General features: G+C 44.8%; 1 protein-coding gene across 4 annotated transcripts in view; it reads right to left on the bottom strand.

Annotated features, from left to right (window-relative positions):
* SLC25A40 (solute carrier family 25 member 40) overlaps nt 1–19,357 on the bottom strand; it is a 964,848-nt gene that overhangs the window by 515,769 nt on the left and 429,722 nt on the right. For all 4 annotated transcript variants that reach the window (XM_069648384.1, XM_069648381.1, XM_069648382.1 and 1 more), the window contains one exon: nt 14,100–14,273. In XM_069648384.1, coding sequence (XP_069504485.1) covers nt 14,100–14,273 — 174 coding nt within the window. The remainder of the gene's footprint in view (nt 1–14,099; nt 14,274–19,357) is intronic.

Here is a 19,357-nt window from a genome sequence, read left to right as displayed (position 1 = left end):
TCATAGCCCAGTGGTGGACAAAGCTCTGGGATATACTGATTGCGTAAAAGGTAACGGCGGCAAAGGCAGGAGCCCTCTACAGATTCCAGAACATCTGGGCCCCAGTACTGGAATATGACCGGCGATTTCCGGCCCTGACCTATAAACCCATCAACGCACGCTGGACCCTGAGGGACCAAGAAAACTCCGAAAGGGACACATAGACGATGGGGCGTGATGCAGACAGCCTTAGAAGAAGGAATCCTGCCCTGGGAGCTGGGGGGAGGAGGGGAAGAGAGTAAGAAAATGTCTGGGGGTCAACATGCTTAAATGATTGCTCAAGTTATGTAATTGTCATCCTGCCTTGATTTAAAATAAACAAAGTAAAAAAAAAAAGACAATTATTTGGAACTCATTGAAGATAAGGAGGCACAAACCTTGTTTTGAAAGCAAGATTGGGGATTCTTCCACTTGCACTGGTCACAAGCTCCTGGGGCAGAGGTGATGGGTCAGTATGTAAAATGGGTGGGAATGGGGTTGAGGATTTGAGCATTTTTTGGTTCTCTGTCCCCGGTTTAGGAGCATATGGCTTAAATGGCTGGTCCCTCTTTACGGGAAGCATGGCTTAAATAAGTGTGCAGGAGCCCTAAAGTTATTTTTATGCAATTAAAACAAAGCAGAACTTTGGGTCCAATTCCAATATTTAAAAAGGGCCTGGCATTTGAGAATGAAATATATTGTCTATTAAACTTGTTGCTGAATGAAATATATCGCCTATTAAACTTGTTGCTGATTTTTGCCATACTATTTTAAATTATTTATCAATGTATTTATCATTGACAATTATGAATGTTCCAACTTGGGGCGGATAGTTATGTCTGATTTGTGTGATACATAGGAATTTAAGGCTCTTTTCATGGTGATTTTGCATAGGTCAATTGGGTCTTTTGGTCTTTCAAGCATGTAATGTTTGACTGTTATTGTGTTATTGTTGCTTTTATGGCTATGTCTGTAACCAGGTAGAATTCTCCTGTGACTTCCCTGACTCTTGGTTCATTGGGTATCACTATTGTGACAAGGGAGATTACTCCCCAAAGAAGACTTGATTCTTGGCTCTCTGGGTATCACTACTGTGATCAGGGAATTCACTCCCAAGAAATGCTTGCTTGGTTTTATGCATATCACTACTGTGACAAGAGAGTTCACTTCAGAGGAATGCTTGACTATTGGTTCTTTGCCTGTCACTATTGTGACAAGGGAGATTACTCCTGAAGAAGACTGGACTCTCTTGTAGATCTCCTGTATCTCCCCAGACTCTACCCATCTTGCCAACAACTTTGCCCATTACCTTCACCTTGACTTTGGAGTGTGACCGGTACTTCCCGGGGTCTTCCCGGGGTCTCAGGTCAGGGTTGCTTCAGCACACTTACTCAGCATGCTCTTCTGCTGCTGCTTCTTTTCAGTCGCTGCGGCTCCGCTGAGCCATTTCCACGGCTGTCTTGCCATTGTTAGGGGACCACGTGGTCCAACTCTTGGAGGTCACTCCACCACCATATTCTTCAGTAGCAAGTCGGTTTCACACTGGGTCGGGTAGCTCCTCACTGCTTCTAGCCCGAAGACCGACTGTCTTCCGGGACTTCCAATTCCACAGGTTTGAACTTCCTGGGCTGTGAAGGACAGATGCCGGGCTTCCTCGTGGCTGTTCCTGCTTCCCCACCACATTAGTCCTTCCTCAGTCTTTACGTTATATATCTGAACCCTCCCCAGCGTAACGCCAACCTCTTTCTTTGGTGTTCCTGATGCAATCCTTATGCCTCCTTGGGGCCTCCTCATCACAGTATCTTGGTGGGGCAGGGTGATATATTTTCAAAATCGATATAGGATGAGACAATACCGTTAACATCGATATATATGCAATATTACATATACTACAGTTTTGTATTAACATAGCTGTGTGTGTTCTCAAACACGAAGACTGCAAACTGTATTTGCACTTTATTATGATCAATGTCTTATAAATAAAGGAGTTTGTGACATCTTGCATGTAGTTGGCGGCTTACAAGGGAGCATTTAACCCACATAAACGATATTGCGATATATATGGTATATCGCCATTCAGCCAAAAATATTAAAATATGACTTTTGGTCCATATTACCCAGCCCTATCTCTTGGTAATACAGTCTCTGGTTACTCTGCATATTTAATTGGCTACTCCTCATCTCAGTCAAAGCAGATCTTAAATGTAAGATAGAAGAGACTTTACAACAACAAACAGTAGCACTGTCAAGTTGGATGTTAGATGGCTTTAACAGGGTGATGGCCTCTGGGGAAACAGGTATAGGGTGGTCATTCACGGGATGAGAGTCCTTTTACCCAGGAGGGGAGTCTCTCCCTCTGAGGTCTCGCATTCCACCATCCCAAGGTGGACTATTGGGTAGCAGCTGGGTATGTTGTAAAATTCTAGTAACTTTAATCTTGGCTTTCTCTTAATGACAGCCGACGCCCACTTCAGTCTCACCTCCTTACACTTCTGCAAGCATCTGCTGTGGACCACCAGCCAGCATCCATCCACTGGCCCCATTCTTTGTCTGAATATCGGAAACTGCGGCAAGATGGCCACCACCATCTCCACCTCGCCGAATGGCAGTCAACATGCGCTGTGCCTGGAGCAACCCTATTGGGTGAACTGCAGCACAAATCAGCAAGCTGCACTTCACCGGCAGGTGGAACCGGCCAGTTCTGAAGGCCGTTGGCTAAGGCCAGAGGATCTTGTCTCTGCCAGTCCAGAGCGTGGGAAACATCTGCTGTGGATCACCAGCTAGCATCCATCCACTGGCACCATTCATTGTCTCGATATCGGAAACAGCGGCAAGATGGCCACTGCCATCTCCACCTTGCCGAATGGCACTCAACATGCTCCGTGCCTGTAACGACCCGATTGGGTTAACTGCAGCACAAATTAGCGGGCTGCACTTTGCTGGCAGGAGGAGCCGGCTTGTTCCAGAGACTGTTGCCTAAGGCCAGAGGATCTGGTCTTTGCTTGTCTCTGCCGGTCAACTTGTTCACTTTCTTGACATAATCAGCCTTTACCTGGGCAGCTGCTGTAGCCCTCAGTTCATGCTGGGTGCGGCTTTCCCCGCTTGCGCTTCTTGCCACGCTGCTTTGTGACTTCCCTCATTGTACAATTTCAAACACTGTACTCTTGACTACCAGAGCATTAATCGCTGCTCACTGCTCCCCTGCCTGCTGGTTTGATGTTGCACGCCGCTTATGCACTTGCACTTATTTGTACTGAGTATGAGGGGCTTGTCTGGTTCACCTAATAGAAAACCTGATTCTCTATAAATTTCCTTACCAAAACATGTGGAGTGTCTTTTAGGATCACTTTTGTTGCAGCTTTCACACCTGCAAATGCTTCACTGGAACCACTGCGGGTCACGGTACACCAGACCTGCCTTTCCACGATCCTACATGCAGACTGTGCTCTACCATCATCCCAGTAAACATTGCCCACATCATCGCCATGTTCACTATGGCAGGAGAAGATAAGGAGCCTTCCATCTCTGCTCCACACTCGCTGCCCATCTCTGACTGCAGCTACGGTACCATTGTTGTCTTTGAAGTGCTGCGCTACTATCAGACATCATCTCGCATCGCGCGCACACCTGACAGAGTCCCTGCCTCGCTGGTGCGGTTTGGCTGGTGCACACCGTATGCATGGAACGCGCTTCTGACATCTTCCATTTCTGCAACAGTAACTCTGTAACGTCTATCTTGAACAACCCTCTGTACCTACCGTCTCACATCTCACATTTCCCATGGCGCTGGTTGCGAGGGCAGCCCTGATCCTCTTGGCTACAATCCAGCAGGCTCACTTCTTCCTGTCACTTTCAAAATCTGCATGACATTACCCTTATTCCCCCCCCATTACGCTATATCTGTTCACATCCCCATGTGCCCCTTAGCCTAATAATAATAACAATATTATTCTCACAGCGTGTTGAACTATGCTTGCATTCTAAATTGACACATCTGTTATTTGAAAGCTATGTAACTGGACGAGACCTCATCAAATGTTGTACCCACTTCACTCTGTACTTATTACCCACCCACACAACTGTAGTAGGCACGTAGTGAGGCTTTGCCAGTCTGTATACACGCACACCTATTATGTCTCATATGCTTGTCTGCACGCCTGATGTAGCCCCCCGTACCATGAGGTGAGGCTATGTGAGTCTGTATACAAATACCTATTCATCTGTATTTACTATTTATGTTCAGGCACATCTCTAAGGTACTTTGCACTTTCTGTAACTAGTGGCCTAATGCCTAAGGGTTTGGTGCGCTGAAATAAACACAAATAAATAAATAAAAGGCTCTTGTTCCTCAGAGACCCTCCTCTGTTCCCCTACCTTCCCTGCTGCTACCCAGGGCTTCACTCCTGGACATCCTTGCTGTAATGCCACAAGCTCACACCGCCTTCTGACCACCATAATGTTCAACCAGGTATATAGCAGACCTAAAGTATCTTCCCTCTCTAACTAAGCCTTCCCAGGTTAGTCCACCCACCTCTTTCACTAGATCCTCTGCCACTTTGTATCTGATGGTGTTTCTCTACCACTCTTCTCTCCTTCTCTCCAGCTGCCACCTTCTTCTGCTGTCTCACCACCATCTTCTGTCATGCATCTTCCTCAGACTCCTCTGATCTTACCACCTCTTCTTGGTCTTCTTCTTCTTCATTCTTCTTCTGCTGTCTAACAACCTCCATCTGATCGTTTCATCTCCTCCTTATCCTGCTGGCACCCTACCTCCTCCTGATATCTCTCCACATCCTCCATCCACTTGCCTCACCACGTCCTCCTCACCTTTTTCTTTTCCCATCCCTTTGATCCCACCTCAGCATTCCTTTGATGATTCTCTATTCTCCTCTCCAAAGCATATCCCTTCTACTGCCCTCCAGCTCACTGCCTTGCCTTTCCTCTAGCATTCTCCAGCTATTCTGCCTCCCTGGATTATACAATATTCCTTCTCCTCGTATCCACTGCCTGCAAACACTCAAGCCCTTTTGCCACGTTTCCTCTGTTCAAAAGTGGCCTCGCTTGGTGCCTTCGGGCCCCCATCTGGGATCATTTGCAGGTGTGTGTGATAAACGTTCAGTAAATGTGATGGGTCTCTTTGAATTCAGAGGCAGTCCGTCTGGCTGCTTTATGGACTTTGCCCCATCCCTTCGCAGGTTTGTATGCCGGACCCATATCTGGAGCTGGCCCCATCTTGGAACTATTGAACAAAGGCCTTGCTGGGTCACGTGTCCCTGCAATTGCAGTTGTGTTTTTCCCTGTGCACAGGTCCCACAAACTCCAGTTGGGTAATCCACTTTCCGTCTTCCTTCTCGCTGTGAGATGCGCTGCCCCCTGTCAATGGCTTGGATATTTTTCAGGGATCAATATTTAAATAAACGAATGTCCCACTCCCTTAAATGGACAATGCTCATGCTCAATGACAAGACTCTATACTCCTACCATGGAAAGGTGGGATAGATCAGGGATCCTCCCTCACTGCTGCCAAGTCCTGCATCACTTCGTGGCCCTAATGATCACCCCGTCCCTGACTCTTAGAGACAGGCAATGAACAGTGTTTCAAACTCCCATGCCAATTTTATATTACCCCAATTACCCTGCCAGTGCCACACTGAAACCATACGATTGGTCCATTCTAAATTCAGATTGTCCACAGGAAATGATAACATCAGTTTCACATTTCCCCAAGAAAATTGGTTTGGCATATTCACATTGCCATATAAACAAGAGTGCTGGAGGCCCTCTACTGTGGACGAACATGGTTTAAATAACCTGTTTTATGGAATTTCTCCCACTCAGGAGGGTCTACAACCGAATTTTAGTTCACTGCACCCTTCACAGAGGGTAAATATCCATTTGCATATCAGTCTGGTCCCACCCTCAAGGGCAGTCCAGCACCGAAATTCTAGGCAATTCTCCTCTGAACAAGAGTACCATCAGCAACCCCAGACACGTGTCGGCCTTGTTAGGTCTGCTCAGTAAGGAAGAACTGAGCCTCTATCTAAGGCACAATGAGCAAGAGGTTCATGTATGGATTACTTAGGGTGACAGCCTAAGTTTTACAAAATACACAAGAGTGTGGGAGCCCCTCTACTGAGGATGAATATGGTTAAAAATAAAAACTGTTCGATGGAATTTCTTGTTCTTATTCTATGGAATAAGTCTGCTGCTGAGAGCCCTTGGGTTTCGATCATAAATCTATATTACACAGTCGTTCTATAAAAAAAAAAACATTTCTGGACTGGCAGCCTACTTGAAGCAGAAGTTCACACAATGTTGAACAGAAAAAGGGCATGAACCTCATTTATTTGTGTACTAAAAGATACAACTGGAAGGGGAAAGGTTTTTAATAACTAGCTATGCTTCCTTAAAAGATGCAGCAAATTTATTTACAGGATCCCATTTCTAGGACATTTCTGCAGATGCTTAGAGTAAATGTTTACGGAGGCAGGATTTTCTTCAACAATACTTTATTGGATGGTGAAATAATTTAGGCATAATGGGCCAGTGGCATTGGCCTGTTATTTGTTGTCATTGCAGACTCTTTTTGAGCCTGTGTTGTGTTTTCACCATATTTCCTTGTGCTGGTTTCTCTTTGTGCCCAGTCTCGTTGTCCAGTCCCTGGCCCGTCTCTTTATGCCTCTTGTCTTACAGGATACCATTTTTCTTTGTAATTACTAGTGTCACTGTGCCCCACTGTCTTGGTGTCCCCTCAAAACCCTTGGTCGCTCCCACACCCATGTTCCTGTGCCTCTACCCCTCTTCTTTCTTAACATTCCTTTATCACTGTACTCTGTCGCTCTATGCCCCATCTCTTTATGACACATTGTTCTCTTGTGTCTCCTTGTCTGTTTTTTGTCTCATTTTTACTTTGTGCTCATTGTCTCTGTATGTCTCCAGTCTCTTTGTGCTTCCTCTGTTTAGGGCGGTGGTCTCTGTGACGAATTGCAGGTATTCATCCCTTCTTCCATAGGGAGCCTCCCCCTATGAGGCTAGGGAGCTGATACCGCTCCACAAGGCCCTCCCTAGGGGTCGAGGCAAGTGGAACTTCACCGGGAGAGAGAACCCCTTCGGGGAAGACGACTCCTGTTCCTGTGAGGAACTCTCTGAGGTAAATACCATAGCTGCATATATGGGACAGTGAGACGAGTCAAAGATGAAGGAGAGAGGGTGAGTGCAACATGCAGAGGAAGCCCTTTGACCTCATCACGCCTTGAGGAGGAGGAGGAATCAGGTCACAACGCAGAGCCCACGAGTTTCGAAGAAGCAGAATCGCAGATTGCGATACATTAGTGTACCGGCATCATGTACCACAAGGGAAGTGTTACTAACCAGAAGAGAAGGAGAAGGTACTTGGAAGTGGCACAACAACACATGCCGAGTGGTGGGCAGGAGGCCCGAAGAATAGCGCAGAGACTACTGAGACAGGAAGTCTGAACGACATCCGTGCACCAGCATATGTAGTCGGTAGACGTCTGGTGCTGAATCTAGAACGGGAGACAGAAGAACAGCCAAGAGAGCAAGAAGCAGTACCTGAGCAAGAGCCGAGCCCTAGAACCCTTCTCCACATCACAAGATCTACTGGGGGATTTGGGAACAGCGGGAGGCTGCCGGGGAATCATTATTTACGCAAAGAAACTTGTTCCAGTCTTTAGGACGAAAGCATAAGCAGACAGTTCAGTGACTGGAACTGCGAAAATCGAAGGAAACAAATCCAATAAGGAAAGACCGGGAGTTTATGAAAAGAGAAGCTCGTCCCAGTGCCGAGATCGACATATTTTCGAAGAGTCCAGATAAGAAGGGTAGTGAACAACAAGTGATAAGCAAGAGATTTAAGCAATTGAGGAGGGGAGCAAACAGACTATGAACGGAAACGCTGGGTGGCAAGAACCTTATATATGCAAAATCGAAGTGGGTGAAAAGGGTAACCCTGAACAACAAGTCGGAAAAATAAGCCTGAAACATAATGAGAAAGGAAAGATAAGGCTCACAATTGAAGGGGAGATGAGAACACTGAGCTCGAGGTAGAATACAATTGAGAAAGAAAGCCTAAAAGGAAAATAGAAGTAAAGATAATCTGGAAAAGCATAAACAGAAAGATTGTGAAGAAAGTTTATGTGATACCAAGAAGAGGAGAAACTATTGTAGGGAAAACTACAACCAGGGGGGACCATAGAAAGGTCAACAACCAAATGTTGTCTCGAAGAACTAAAAGATCTAATGAGAAAGACTCTCAGAATGAACTATACTAAGAAATATATAGTACAGGAAGAAACCTGGATAAAGAGTAGACCAGGTTAGCCTATTTTTACTTTAGTTATATTTAGAAGTAGGGTCAGATGGGGTTAGTTTGGACGGAGGACAGAGTTACTTTGGACTTCATGACATCGGACAAGCAACTTTAGTTTCTTTAGATAGGCTGGGTATTCCCTGTAGTCATAGGGAGAGATAGGCCTTATTCCTTTAGTTTAATAGAGTACAAAATGTCTGACTAACCACAGTTCCTTGACCTTATGTGCACTGTTCGTCATATATTTGATCTCTCTATGACCTTTGTCTCGTTGCGTTTGTGTCTTGTGCCGGCTTTATCTTTGAGAACACTGTATTGTTACATGTCGCTTAGTTCTGACTCGCATGCACTCCTGCCCTTGCTGAGCAGTGTTGCAGGAGCACTTGCTATGTTATCTTCCTGTGTGTCTTCCACTCTTCTCTAGTCCTCTTCCCCTTCCCCTCAGCACCCATCTCTCCTCATCTTCCCATTGCCAGGCATACCTTTAAGGCAAGTGGGGAGAGGCGATATGGAGGCTGGGTGAACAGAGGGATAGCAGGGGATGACTTAAGCATGAGGGGAGTGTGACAAGAGTTCCGAGTAGGGAGATGTGCACAGTCCACTTGGAAGTTCCATCCTTGCACACTCCTGGCCCCGGGCAGCAAGGGTTTGCACTGGGCCAGTGGAGCTGCAGGTGGGTGTGTTGGTAATCATCCATCATACGTGCACACGATAATGCCAAATCATAAAAGGAATTTGAATTGCCCTGGTCAAAGGTTTTGTTTAATTGTAATTTTGTAGTATTTATGAAATCCACAATAGCATTTTCAAAGAATCTTGAGTCATGTTTCACTGCTTTCCTAGCACCTACACTGGGAGGTTATAGTGAATTATTAGTTATCTGATAATACAAAACATGGAAGAAAAACAAAGAAAAGCAAAGTACTGCTAACCAGCTGTGTCATGAACTTAATTTCTTTGATCAAATGTCAATCCTTGTCCATGACACAGTACTGTTATGTGCAAATGATTTAAGCAAGACTAGTAGGTCTATTCAAGAGTCGACTGAAAATTCAAAACTCAATAGAGTATCAAAGAAATGCTAAGAATCCTGTTCTTGGTAACGTATCATGGAATGTTCACTGAGTGATACTCCAAGGAGATCTAATGTTGATCAAGAGTTTCAAAGGCCTCGTCAGGAGTTGGGCAATATGCCGGTGGTAAATGCGCTGGGATAACGCCCAATGCTATTAGTGTTACTGCAACTCTGGCACAATTTGCGCCGGATCCCGAGTTGGGGTGGTGCTATTAATTTCCACTTATTCGGAGTGCATAGGACACTTTGGGACTTTTCAACGCAATTACCGCAGGTGGTGATAGCGCTGGTGGTAACAGCGCTGAAAATAGGCAGAAAGTAAACCTACCACTTTCTGCCCAAACTCGGGATTGGGCAGAGTGGTAATGCGGCAATACTAGCGATACCGCCACAATTTTACCGATCCACCCAACCCCTGATGAGGCCTTTAGTCTACAGGCTCTGAATTTCTACAATACAGACTGAAAGACTATCAAGGCACCAATTTGTTTAAGTGAAAAAGAAGAATGGGTTAATCCCTCATCGATCCTAGAGAGCACCAGATGCTCTGACTGTTTCTTTGCATGGATTGCTGCAATATTCGGACAATTTGCACTTTGGAGGCTGACAGCCTTCATTACCATGCTTTGACAAATGTTTTGTAAGCATCATTGAATATTCATGGTTTTAACATCATTATAGAGGGTTTCTCGAAATTGCTTTGTGATAAGAAGGAAAGTGTATACAAAGGAGTTATAAAAAAAGAGCTAAACCCTGAGGACGACCTGTGTCGAAGGGTTGAAACACATGTTGGCGGCATACCAGTATAACAAGATTTCATGTTTTGAAAACTGATTAAGAGTTCTGTCCATTGTTCAGACTAAATATTATAGACAGTCTATGCAATTCAAGGGTGTAGCGCATATGGTTTATGAATCATTCCACTTTCTTTCTGCCAATTTGTTTAAGTACGGCTTCCAATGAGTAGTACTAGATGAACTTACTACTGTAGTAGGAAATGAAACATATTGATTCTGAAAAAAGTATTACATCTCTATATTAACACATGCATAATGTGCTATCTGTAAAACATTTCTTACGTCTCAGGTTTTAGAGTCATGTTCTCAAACTGATAATGTCATAAACATCTACTGAAACAGATCAATGCACACATTTCTTTAACATTAATATATTCACAAAGTAAGGGTGTCTATGCTATGAAGTGTCCCTGGTATTTATATTCTCAAAACAAGATATCCGCTAAAGAAGACATCACATAAATTAAAAAAGAATGCCTTAAGTTACAAAATGAGTTTCTTTATAGTGTCTAGTTCTCTTTCCCTGCTTGGGGTATTTTCTGTTTCCCCTGGCTTTTGCTCTCTTGGCGTGCCAGGTGTTACACTGGGGAGTGCCAGAAATCTTGTCTGTGGAAGCAAAACCCTTTGGTTTTCTTGAGACTTTCAAGTGTTAAAAACAAACTTGCAACAAACAATTCTTCAAGGGTCACTTTCTTTCCTTATTGGCGCCTTTTGTGCCAACTTTCACTTGAGGCTTCTCTTGAGGCCTTGCACACCACACGCCGTGACTTGTGATGTGTTCAAATCACAACTTCCAATTAGACTTACACACTTGGTTTCAGTCTCTTAGCTCCGCAGGCACTTTTCCCTTCATGCCTCCTGCAGTTTGACGGCGAGGTGTTATATCCAGATTGGGTGTGTATGAGTGATGGGGAAACTGATGGAACTTAGAGTGGTCAGATAATGGAATTTGGAGTGCTGGGTATCTTCTGCAAGTGCGATTGGGTTCCAAGGAAATCAGTTTGAGACCTGGGATGGTGGAGGCTGGATGCTGGTGGCTGCTACGATGGATCTAAAAACAAATAAAAAGGTCTTGTGCCATACCTTTCGGCCTTGGTGTCTTCATAATATTGGCCACCTGGTTCTATATGCGAGTGGTGCCGGGAAACTGGCAATCGTTGTGCCACCGGAACTGGTGTGTAAGCATTGTTTGTGGCAGACAGCACAACTGTGCTTTATGCCGAAGGCCTTCCCAGGAAGTACGTCCTGTTACCCCGGCAGCGCATCGCATCTGCACTGTTCACCTAACCAGGTCCTGGTGGACCAAAGGGGCGCTGAAAAGCCCACGTGTTGTTCCCAGGAGAGCGAGATCGGAACGAACGATGCGCATTGCACGCTTACGTTTGTGTTCCCTGGCAAAAAAGAGATGCTCAAGCGGCGACAAAACACTGTGCAATAGTGTCCATAGTACTTCAAAGGGAAGCACCAGAGTATGCAGCAGGGGACTGGGCTGTATGGGTATCCTTCTTTTCAAGGGTAGGCAAGACAAACGTGCAGTAGTGGGGTTTAAACAGTGCCCAACATTAGGATAAGGGCGGCCAAGCAGGCAGCAACGTTTTATTGTGTATCTTCGTATTGTCAGTGATTGCGTGCAATGAAAAGCAATGACTATGCAGAGTGTATCAAGGTCACCCAGCTTCATAGTATCGCCTGGTGCATGCAGAATAAAGTGGGCGCATTGAAAAAAATTATTTATGCACTATGTTAGAGTCGCATGTGGGAATTAACTTTGCCACAGCTAGGAAAGTATCGATTTTAATGCATTTCTTGGGGTATGATGGCCGTAGGTCTTAGAGATGTTGACAGATTTGCTGATCTCTGCAGATGATGATGCTATGAATGAACACAATGTTGCAATGTTGAAGTTGAATGTGCATAAAATGCACAAATTAGCACTATTTTCGAGCAGTAGAAGACTGGTGAGAGCATAGACAAATACATCACTCCTCTGCAACATTTAGCGCTGTTGTGCAAGTTTGACAATTCGCTGGATGAACACATTCATGATCAGTTCATGATTCATTGTAATAACAATAGAATCTGTGAGGGGTTATGGTTGAAGGATGGAGGAAGTTATCGACATAGCAAAAAGGGTCGATCACTCAATGGCATGTGTGGGGAAGCTGACAAAATCGGAGGACAAAGATGTCGTCCTCGAGAGCCTAAAGGTTGTGTCAGATGAGAAAGGGAAAAGAAAAAGAGTAAAGGGAACATACATCACAAAAGGAGGCCTAGTGAGACAAAGGGTGATCACCCAGGCCCGAAGTATGCAAGGAGGAACATCGTGTTGGAGCAAGAATCATTTGGCAGGTGCTCCAATATGTCCATGAAGGAAAGTGAACTGGTCCAAATGCAAAAGATGGGGACATTTTGCCAACTGCTGTAAGAACTTTCAAAGGGGTTCTTTTAAGAAAAATGTGTTTCGTGTATCTGGTGAAGGTTACGACTAGTCAGATGACGATGGTGAAGAAAATGTTGGAATGATTACAATGAATGTGGTGGGTGGTCAGTTAGTAGATGATGATTAATGTGAGAGCCCCCAGGCTGAGATTCGTGTAAATGGCAAGAGTGTGAAAACGATGGCAAATTTGGGTGACAGAGTATCACTGATGTCGAGAGGCATTTACGATGAGGTATTGCATGGAAGTGTGGAGAAGCGTATGCCACCTGACATCAACCCGGGAGCATACAATATGGACAAAAGAGAGTTGTTGGGCTATTTCATGGCTGATTCCAAGTTTAAGGGGAGGAAAGCGGTGGGAAACGTATATGTGACTAAGCAGTGAGAGATGTTATTGGGGTGGCGTGAGCAGAAGAAATTATTTTTACGCTTCAATCCCAATACAAATGAACAGGTCCTTCATGTGGGAGAGACTGGTGCCACGAGAGATGTGGAGATTTATAGAAATGTGTTTTTGCATGGAGTGGTAAAGATAAAAGGAATGGGACATCAGATTGTCTTCAAGCAATTAAGTATACAAGTTGCGGTAAAGTTATGGTCCATTCCATTAATTTTAAGAGATGGTGTGAAGGAGTAATTTAACAAATAGTGCAGGATGGGAATAATTAAAAGGGCAAGTAGTGTCCACTGGGTCTCAACCTTGGTTGTTGTCAAGAAAAATAGTAGAGAATTGCATCTGTGTGTGGATCTCGGACAGCTTAACAAATGTGTTGTGGTCACACACACCCAGTCCAATATACCACATCTCTCTTCCTTCTTCGCTCATCATCTCTCAGATACCTGCACCTTCCCATCTTTACAACCCTGCCCAGAATCCACAGTTCACCAACCTTAATCCTCACAGCCCCTCAACACTTTGTCAATCTTTATCGGATCACTATATGATGGATCTTCCTTCCACTCATACACACCCAGTCCAGATATAACTACAGCAACCAGCAGACACTCCTATAGTCAGTCATTCTCTTAGCACTGCTGCTTTTCTTCCTCTCTGCACCTCTTGCAATACTTTGGGGTACATCAGGTTCTCAACATGCACTTCTTTCGTTATTCTTTTAATGCTTGAAAGAAGTGATAAGGGAAACAAAGAAAAGAGCGACAGTAAAGGGTGATGGGAAAACAGATTCTGGCAATAAAGAATAGATGGAGAAATGTTGCAAAAACTGCAGAAATATTCATCTAACTTTTCCAATAGTCTCTTCCACAAAGATGTATGTGGGACATTTACAAGAAGAGAGAATCTTGCAATTATCTAGCAGATTCATAATAATACTATTTTAAGCTATTTCCTGTCTTAATGTTATTCCATTTTTAAACACTGAGGACTTGAACACAATTGAAAGTAGGAATCAACCACTTAAATATAGCATATCTGATTACCAGAGAAAGGCACATCTCGAAGGACAGTGGGGCCCCACCCTTTCCAGAGAGAACGCCAGCCATCCTTTGCTATATCCCCGTGGATGTACTGCAGTAATGCTTTGTAGGTCTGTGGGCGAAACTGCATCTTGGTCCGAATCAGCTCCAATGGACTTATAACAGTCACTGAACCAACTGAAAAACAAACAGATATATTAATTGTGAGTTCACTACAGAAGAGACAACACAACATTTTGTAGAAAGGGTGGACTATAAGGTGAAAGCAATGCAATAATCAGAAGGGAGTAGAGACAAGGGTTGTGTAAGTGGAGTAGTTTCGGGACAGTAGGAATAATTGGAAAGCTGCCATAAATAGATGGATTTTTATTTGAAGTTTTTTTTTATGGTGTAAACATGGAACACTTCACTGACAGCAGGTTCCAGTAACCTGAGGCATGCTGGCAGGTCAGAACCCTATTCTGCCTCATGCATTTGTATTGTCCGTATGAGCCCAAACAATCAGTCCTAACCATAGTTGGTGTAGCAGATCGAGCTGTCAATGAGCCAAGGCGGGCAGAGTTAGTGATTTCAAACACAAATGTGGACATCATGGCAGCCAAGAAAACGCAACAGAAGTCATGCTAACCTAAGATGGCAGCAAAAACAACGTTGCCATTGTAGAAAGGCAATAGCCTCAACAAATCACTCAAACAGAAGGACAAAGAAAAGGAAGGATACATGAACAACCTGACATGATTGGCTGAGCAGCAGAGGTGGTGGAGGTGTGTGTGGGTGTTTGAGTGTGTGTGTGTTTGTGTGTATGCACATACAAATATATTTGTGAAAACCTTTGGTTAAAGTTAAGTTATGGTTACAAAACAAACCCACACATTCAACAATTACGATTCCTAAAGCAACTATAACTTCACCCCCTAATCCACACTTAGTGGCAATGTCAGTGGCCGCTTTCCTTGGTGCTGTGCCCAAAGCTTAACAAGCCAACTAAAGAGTCCAATGGACCTGGTCTAAGGCCAAGCAGAGTGTACATTTTTCCCACATTGTAAGTTCGAAGGCCACTGTCCATGGCTGTACTTTTCCTTTCGTATGGCTTTTGCCATGACTGGAGCCCCAAAAAGGAGCCTGAAGAGGCCACTGGGCCTGTAGTAGGTCCAAGCACATTCACCACTTCGCCCCCACTGTGGAACCGCAGCCCAATATCAAAAGTCCTATAATGGACATGTAGTTATCTAATGTTAAAAACAGAAACTTATTGTATCTCATAAACACAATAGTTAATTAACACACTAATAGCATTATCTACTGAACAGACAATAAATGATGAACAAGTAACAAAGGGAATATGTTTGAAGTGGATAAAATGTACTGTCCAATGAATGCATTCAAAATACCAAGGATCAAGCAGATCAAAGCCTGGGACCTTGTTGATTTAGTGGTACCCCTCATATCAGAATGCCTTAACTAAGGGTGGGAGCTAATGACTGAAGAAAAATGTTTCCATCTTATCATGCAAGGCCTGCAATGAGACTATTGATAAGATTGCAACGCTACCAAAGCACAAGCTTCCGCTGGGTCCCGCCACAGTTTACAACAGAGTAACAAAAAAGGGCTATCCCCCTTTGCGTCATGGCCCTATTTTGGGACCCACAGTGTTAATGGCCAAGGAAATGAGAGTCACTTTGATTATGGAATCAGACTATTTTGCCCCCCTGGCCCAAAGATTGCCATCAACTTAGACAAACAAATTACGCTTCCACGCAGTGAGTCTATGCAAGATTTCATGTGCGACACTAATCACTGGGGAATTTAGGAGGATATTGTTGGGTTTTGAGAGCTTTCAAAAACTGATTTCTATAATGGGAGTAACGGGTAGGAGGCCAGTTCTCTGGCAGAAGGTGGTCTGTCAATGATGCCCTCAGGGAGCAATGTATAACCTACTCCCTCTGCCCAAACATTTTTTCATGAGCCATGTTCAACACAAAGACAGTTACCCACACTACAAACCAGGAGGAGAGAGACAAGAGTGGCCACTCAGAAGGAGGGGGTCAGGCAAGATGTTAAGAAGTGTGACAAATCTGGGGAATGTGTTCCTTCTTCCCTAAGGGAAGCCACCACCTTTGAGGATAGGAGGTGATCCCACTCAGCAAAACCCTCCCTAAGGGTTTGGGAAAGCGGGACCTCACTGGGAGTGACTCCCCATCAGTGAACAAGGACTCCCATTCCCATGGGGAACTCCCTACACCTAAAGTATTATCTGCCCACAATGGAGTAAGAAAGACTGGCTTGGCTCAGGGTAGTGCTGAACTTTCAACAGGCTTGACAGTCAGGGTTGAACAATCTGCTCCTTTTGAATCTCGAAGCGAGAATGAAGGGCCAATAACCCTTAAATGGAGGATAAGAAACCAAACGCCAAGGGAAATCTCTGATGTGAGAACGTCAATGAGGGGCAGTGCTGCGCAGTCCAGTGGAGACTGCAGCGCAGAAAGAAGCAGACACCCGAAGGCGACATCCACCCAGTACAGCAGCACTAGGGGTCCGAGAAACGGGGGCTGTTGAAAGTGAACCGTGCCACATACAGAACATGGTCAGCCAGGAGCTCACAAATAACATGTACAAAAGGAGGACTGGGTCCTCGGCTCTCAACCTGAGAGCCAAACAGCAAGAGAACGCGGAGACGAGCAGAACATGAAAACCGCTAGTATGCAGTTAGCAAGAATAACAAGCTGTGGTGAACGCTACCGAGGCTGATGAGATATATCCTCATTGACGCAAGCCCTGCAACACAGCAGATACGTGAGTTATCCAGGTTGGAGGGAGCAGAGGAGAGGAAATCACAAGTGAGGGAGAGGGAAAGACTACCCTAAACCCAGACAAGGGTCACAGGGATCTGAAAAGAGGGAGAGCATGAAATAAGGAGAAAGGTTTCGGTAGCCTGAGAAACCTGAGCAACACAAACCACCAGAAGGGTAAAAGGGGCTCACGAGAACTACGAGAACCAGAAGGGGAGAGAGGTCACAGGAACCTCCAGAAGGGTCACAGGGACCCATAAGAGCTATGAGAGCCAGACAGAAAGAGCAGTCAGAGGTACCCAAAGAGATAAGTGAGGCATTGGGACAGAGGAACCCAAAGGAGCCACATGTGCCCAAAAAGCAAAGTAAAGAGCAGATACCATGGGAGCACAGAGGCTCCCAACAGTTTATCAAAGTGGGTAGGGATCAACCAAGATGGTAGAGAGAAATAAGGGAAATAGCCCTCCACCTAAAGAAATTTGGGCATTTGTTTTTTTTTTTTTAATTTTTGAACTTTTGTTCAAACGTTTGGAACCTCTTGAACCTTTATAGACTGCCAGGAACTGTTTCTTTGTAACTAACTGTTATTACTGATAATTACTGGATCCAAATCCAGGAGGGAATCCTGGGGCAACGAGAGGGATTGTGGTGGAAAAACAGGGCACTCATTCTATTTTCTTTGACATTTTTCTAAGTGGTAGGGCCAGTTTAGTGAATAGTGTGAGAAACCTGAAGGTGTCTCCCTAGCTAGTCCCCGGGGATCTGTCAGTCAGGTGGCCAGGACACGACCTTCACTATTGGATCCATTCCCTGGGGGTGGACCAGTGAGGGAGGATCACTTGGATGGGGGAGTCCTCGAAGAGTGGGAGTGGGACACCGATAGGCGAGACCACGGTATCCCCTTTTCTTCAACACATTTTTCCCATCCTCTCCTGTAGGACATTCTAAACCACTGCCCGCCCTTTCTAACTCTAACACTTCCGCACAACACAAAGGACAACAGATTAACACCAGAGCCGTTTATCTGTCATGTCCCAATACAAGGGTCAGACAAAGTCAGGCAATTGATCAGAATCACACACACCTGACGGCCCTTTCCCTTTGCCACAGAGATAAAAGGTGGAGCCAAAGAGCACAGTACGAGCAAGGCGAGCACGGCAGACAACACAATGAGACGGCTACCATGCGGCAGTTCAAGAGAAGGAGAAAGGCGGCAGGAATCGAGAGGGTAGCGAGGAGAGAAGCAACCTTGCCCTTTTCACCCCAGGCCCGCGGAACCTTCGTGAAAGAGTCTAAGACCGCAAACAATAGCACGAGTGTCTTGAAGCAGATGTCAACAGTAAACGAGGCAAGCCTATGCCCATAAGTAGGAGCGAGGGAAGTGGTACTGGCCTGCACTCCAGGAAAAAAGAAAAGCCACAGCCGGTAAGTTGAGGGTAGAATCGATAAGAACAAGGCTGTGCTGAATGAAAAGCGCAAAGTGGCAAGTTTGAAGCAAGTTCAATGAACTGTTAAAATAACTAACAGTGTCAAGGGGAGGATAGCAGCAGAGGAAAATTGGCACCACGTGGGTGCTATATCAAGAGACTCGGTTCGATCCCCGTCGGAGTGAAACTATATATACCAGAAGGCCATAGGAGGACCAGCAAAATAGGTCAAAGTGGTCACACAGAGGGCCAAGCAAAATCCCTGTACAGTCAAAAGACTTTGATTTGCAAACTAAGTGAAAGAAAGGGAAGTGAATCCCACAGTAAGAAACGAACGAGGGAAGTGAATCCCAATAGGGGTTGAGCCAAAATTCCCAAGAAACAGAATGTTTGGAAATATTTAAAAAACATTAAGATTGGTGGAATATGATACAGGAAGGGTCAACGGACAGAAGAGGGGGAACAAGGGGGTGAAGCCATCACCCTACGAGAAACTATGATAAATAAGTGTAAAGGATCAGCGCCCAAAAGAGGGGATTAATTATTTTCGTTTGGTTAAAGGAACTTTTGTTTTTGTTGTGTGAACACATCAGGCCCCGAAGGCAAGAGACTTGCTACAGGAAAGGAGGCTTAGCCATAGACGGCCCTGAGGACTGCCATTGAAACTGTCGTCTCGTGCTAGAGAAGCCTGAGACTGTGCTGTGCTCCAAGGTACCATCTAAACCTGTGTCCAAAACGTGGGCAAGGGAGACAGTGTCTATCACATCCTGACATATTATTTGAGAACACTTCTTTCTTTTCTTGAAAACTATCCCACACCCTTGTTTTGTATTAGTTGTGATGTTTGGCAATATGTTTCTTAGTATAGGCCCTTTTTATTTTGACAAAACCCCACTAGGACTACCTTATTATTCATTTGATGGTCGACGCATGCTCCCCTCTGAGAATTAGGTTTAGAATAGGCATTTTTCCAACCTACACACCAAATTCATTGTTCAATAAATACCCTTGAACTGTGATCACTTGTGTCTGTCTTACTTGTTAT

This window comes from Ambystoma mexicanum, chromosome 2q (assembly GCF_040938575.1).
Source record: "Ambystoma mexicanum isolate Mex_15411 chromosome 2q, UKY_AmexF1_1, whole genome shotgun sequence".
NCBI classification, from domain to species: Eukaryota; Metazoa; Chordata; class Amphibia; order Caudata; family Ambystomatidae; genus Ambystoma; species Ambystoma mexicanum.
The sequence above is the reverse complement of the archived record's forward strand: the minus strand, read 5'-3'. Positions and strand labels throughout refer to the sequence as shown.